This window comes from Penaeus monodon, chromosome 13 (assembly GCF_015228065.2).
Source record: "Penaeus monodon isolate SGIC_2016 chromosome 13, NSTDA_Pmon_1, whole genome shotgun sequence".
Lineage (NCBI taxonomy): Eukaryota > Metazoa > Arthropoda > Malacostraca > Decapoda > Penaeidae > Penaeus > Penaeus monodon.
Window position 1 is genome coordinate 50,673,349 of NC_051398.1, and position 5,000 is coordinate 50,678,348.

A 5,000-nucleotide genomic window follows, 5' to 3' on the forward strand; every position below is an offset into this window, starting at 1 on the left:
TTATAGGTTTTTAGACTATTTATGTCTACATTCCTTCGATTTTTTATTGATTTTACTTCCAGAAGATGAGCAGCAAGAGGAAAGGCTACGAGAGCACACAGAAGCCCAATGGAGATCTGTGCGAGTTTTTGCTGGGTAGGTGATGAATTTGGTGTAATAGTTCTTATGTGTTGTGTGCTAAGATTGTATATTTTATTTATATGGTGTGTGCCAAGAGTGTATATTGTATTTAAATGGTGTGTGCTAAGATTGTATATTGTATTTAAAGGGTATGTACCAAGATTGTATATTGTAATTTAAAGCGTATATGCTAAGATGTTATTGTTTTTTTAAAAGGAGTATGTGGTAATTTGTTGGTAATATTTAAATGGTAGGTGTCAAGTTTGTTTAGTTTATTGCAGTGGTAAGGTGTTAATTTGGTGTAGTTTTTTAAAGGTGTGAAGATCGTTTATTTTTTAAAGGGTACGTTCTAATGTGGTGTAGGTTATAAGTGGTATGTGCTATGATGGTGTAACTTTTGCTCGGTATATGCAAATATAACGAAGTATTTAAATGGTGTGTGCTAATTTGGTGTAATTTTTAAATGATGTGGGCTAAGATTGTATAGTTTTTTAAGGGTATGTACTAATAAGGTGTAGGTTTAAACAGTATGATGGTAAAGTCCTTTAGAAACTTATCCAACCCCATTCGGTACTTGGTAGTCCGAGTTCATAAGAGGTAGTTGCAGGGAGGAGGGCATGAAATCTACGAAAACAATGCAAATTAACTTTTCCTCATCATTTTTGTGACTTATATAAGAAAAGAAGAAGAAGAAAAATTATAGATAAGGCACTCAGTAGTAGTGATAGTGTCAAGCTCCATACCTGTTGGTGCTCCAGGAAAAGCCAACGAATGTCCTCCATGAATATTAGTGAAGGATGCAACATTGACCATTTTGTTGCCAATGAAAACTAGGGACTTCTTTCTCAATTTGTTCATATGTTACTGAAGGAGCTGGTATCTTCATTAAAACATATTACTGCAAGCTGAATTTTAATTTTCGAAGCATCTCGCACAATTCAAAATGCAGGTAGTTAGGGAAAGATTTGTTATGGTTGACTTTTTAGTAGAAATTAGGACTTGTATTTGATTATGAATTTTATGTTAAATAATATTTGTATTATTGAAAGTCCAGTTCAAGTGTAATAGAGAAAGTATCATAGCATTAATAGATTCTGCAGTTGACAAATGGGGATCAGGAGCAGTCATGCAGGTGCCTTGTAAAGTATTTGCCCATGTTATTGCATAACTATATTGGGAGTATTCTATCCAGCTGATGCACCATGGAACTTGATATTCATCTTGTAAATCAGAAAACATTTATTACCAAACATTTTAGATTAATTACCATTTTTCCAAACAGAACTGGCAGACTATGAACGAAATGTAAATCGCAACATTCACAAATACAATGCTTATCGGAATGCTGCGGCTGCTCTAGGAGAGTATCCTACGCGTATTAAGGATGGCAACGAGGCTAAAAAGATCAAAGGTATCGGCACAAAGATTGCAGACAAGATTGAAGAATTTTTGAATACAGGGAAATTAACGAAACTGGAGAAGGTATGTTGCGTGTTCTGTTTTTCCTTTCTCTTTTATATTTATTCTTTTCTCTTCTCTCTTTGTACCTTTGTATCGTCTCTGAATATTATCATTCTCTGGTGGGAATATTGATCTTTATCTATTAATATATTTTTGATATATCAGGACATATTGACGTTAATCTAGATATTGGAGAATATGCACATCTCTTTACATTCTTATTTATTGTTAACTTATTTGCAAAATCCTAAACATACACAGCAATTTTATAAAACATCGTATAAATTAAATTTATTAGGAATAAATTCTCTCAACAATTTTTTTTCTTTTAACTCATTTTCCCAATTTCGTAACAGATTCGTGCGAGCGAGACCAACGTCGCCATCAACCTGCTCAACCGCGTGACGGGCATCGGACCAGCCAAGGCACGGGAGCTCGTCAATGAGGGAATTCTTAACCTAGAGGACCTCAGGAAAAACCAAGACAAACTGAACCATCATCAGATCATCGGACTAAAGTGGGTCGGAGGCTGGTTCGTCTTTGTCTTCTCAAAAATTTTCTCTCCTTTTTCCTTGCCTCTTTTGCCTTCTCCTTGTTCTTTATTTTCTACTCTCTTGTCTTCTTGTACTTTGTTTTGTTCTCTTTTATCTTTTCTTCTTCTCTTTTATCTTCTACTTCTTCTTCTTCTTCTTCTTCTTCATTGTTATTGTTATTATCATTATAATTTTTTGTTATTGTTATTGTTGTTATCATCATCATCATCATCATCATCATCATCATCATCATCATCATCATCATCATCATCATCATCATCATCATCATCATCATCATCATCATCATCATCATCATCATCATCATCATCATCATCATCATCATGATCATGATCATCTTATCATCATCAGCCATCATCATCATCATCATCATCATATCATCATCATCATCATCATCATCATCATCATCATCATCATCATCATCATCATCATCATCATCATCATCATCATGATCATCATCATCATCATCATCATGATCATCATCATCATCATCATCATCATCATCATCATCATCATGATCATCATCATCATCATCATCATCATCATCATCATCATCATCATTCATCATCATCATCATCATCATCATCATCATCATCATCATCATTATGACTAGATTTTTTTTCATGATCATACAGGTTTGTTTGATTAATTAATATTGAAAACAAAAACAAGTTCAAAAGGCTTCATGGCTAATGAATTTTCATTCTCAGGCACTTTGATGATTTTGAAAAGCAGATACCAAGAGAAGAAATTAAGAGAATTGAGGATGTCATAAGAAAGCAGATCAATGAGATTGACACGAAGTACATCATTACAATCTGTGGGAGCTATCGGTAAGTGTTGGCACTCGTAAACATTATATTCCTATGTGTGTGCACATGCGCACACCCACGCATACGCATGTATGCATGTGCACACCACACACCCATGTACACACCCACGCACACACCAACGCACACACAGACAGCCCCCTACCCCCACACCCACACCCACACCCACACATACACATACCCACACACACACATACCCACACACACAAACATAGACACATACACACATAGACACATACACCCCATCACTTTTATTCGAGAAAGTTAATTATTTCATGCGCAGTTAATTTTTAGGTAGTATATTTATCACTGTTTTGCTCAAGCTATTGTATTTATTTCATGAGCTTTTACATTTGCTTCATGAAATTATTATAAAGTATATTTATCACTTCTTCTATGATTAGTGTGATTGTAAAACTACTTATTGATTTTTATTTTAATGTCTGTAATAGTACTTTTTTCTAGTTTTAGTCTCTTTTGTTGAGAAGGGAAACTGCGAGCCACTGGCAGAAATAAAAGGAAACATAAATTGCAGGGAGCTTCACTTATTATTTCATTTATTATTCCCTTAGCACACAGTACATTGTTAGATGAGTGATGCCCTACACATTCACCCCAATTTAGCACTCACCCTTCCACTTTACGGGGTAACACTAGCATTGAATTGTCACACAACGCTTCACTAACACAGTCACTTCACTAATAGTCACTTCACCAAGTTATTTCACTGTCTGCAATTGAGCATTTTTGTACTGCATATTGATTACTATAGTCTTATCTATTCAGCACTTAGATGTAGGGTATAATACTTATCAGATGAGAAGAAATAGCACTTCAATTTAGGTTATAAAAATATGTTTAAACTGGATTTCTTTCGAAGGAAATAGTGGTAGAAACAAGGGTTGAGAGTCCGTCTTTTTCAGCCAGTGGTGAACAGTGTTCTCTTTATCTTACTGCATGTTAGGCTAAGATACTTGCTACAACCAATAGCAACATTGTTAATTTCTTTTAGCATGAGAATATTTGCATATGTGAACAAGTATAACCACCTTTTATTCTTCCAGTCAGTAGTCACACCTCTCATTCACTAATGATTATACTTCTGTATATAGGAGAATTATGTTTGTCTATATACAGTTACATTAATTTACTGTAGTTCTTGTGACATATATGTTTATGTATATACATTCACATACACAAACACATACAAATATACAAATACATATACAAATACTTATACATATATTTATACATATACATATACATATACATATACTTATACATATATTTATACATACTTACACATATACATACACACATACATACATACACACACATACATACATACATATACGCATACACATGCACACACATACATACACATACAATCACTGCTAATCCTAAGCCTGGGTACATAAAGAAGGTTGGGGTCAGGAAGGGTATCCAGTCATAAAAAAAAGTGCCAAAACCAGATTACATAGCGACCCCATATTATGAGAATGGGATAAAGCTTCTGCAATATAAGAAGAGGGAGTTCGAAGTACCTATTAGACACATGTTTAAATTCTGTTTTTGATGGAAAGATAATTAGTGCAAACCATGCTGTCATCTACAATAAATGGGCAAATTATATCTGTTGTAATAAGTTTAGTTTGATGAAATATAAGCATGAATAGATAAGTTATCGGTAGAACTTCCTTCCTGTTCCCTTTATTCCAGAAAGTTCCCTTGAAAAAGTTCCCTTTGCTCGTTATCTAAAGCTCTGTTTAGGCTTCTGCAAATATTATTTCTAATTCATAGGGAGTTTTGTGAATCGCTAAGAAGTATTATGTGTTATGTCTTGCCGTTGTCAAAGCCTCCTCCCTATACTGCAGCCGAGGTGCCAAGAGCAGCGGTGACGTGGACGTTTTGCTGACTCACCCTGCCTACACCTCAGACACGGAGAAACGGCCAGATCTGCTGAAGAAGGTCGTGAATCAGCTGAAGGAGAGCCAGCTGATCACCGACACCTTGTCGTTAGGAGATATCAAGTTTATGG

The 5,000-nt window shown here is 34.9% G+C and overlaps 1 protein-coding gene across 3 annotated transcripts in view; it reads left to right on the top strand.

Annotated features, from left to right (window-relative positions):
• Positions 1–5,000, top strand: part of LOC119580446 (DNA polymerase beta-like) — a 7,195-nt gene that overhangs the window by 395 nt on the left and 1,800 nt on the right. For 2 of the 3 annotated variants that reach the window (XM_037928593.1, XM_037928594.1), the window contains exons 2-6: positions 63–135; positions 1,403–1,602; positions 1,938–2,098; positions 2,843–2,965; positions 4,837–4,999. In XM_037928593.1, the coding sequence (XP_037784521.1) occupies positions 66–135; positions 1,403–1,602; positions 1,938–2,098; positions 2,843–2,965; positions 4,837–4,999 (717 nt within the window). In that variant the 5' untranslated portion in view covers positions 63–65. The remainder of the gene's footprint in view (positions 1–62; positions 136–1,402; positions 1,603–1,937; positions 2,099–2,842; positions 2,966–4,836; position 5,000) is intronic. The other variant, XM_037928595.1, reaches the window with a different exon arrangement.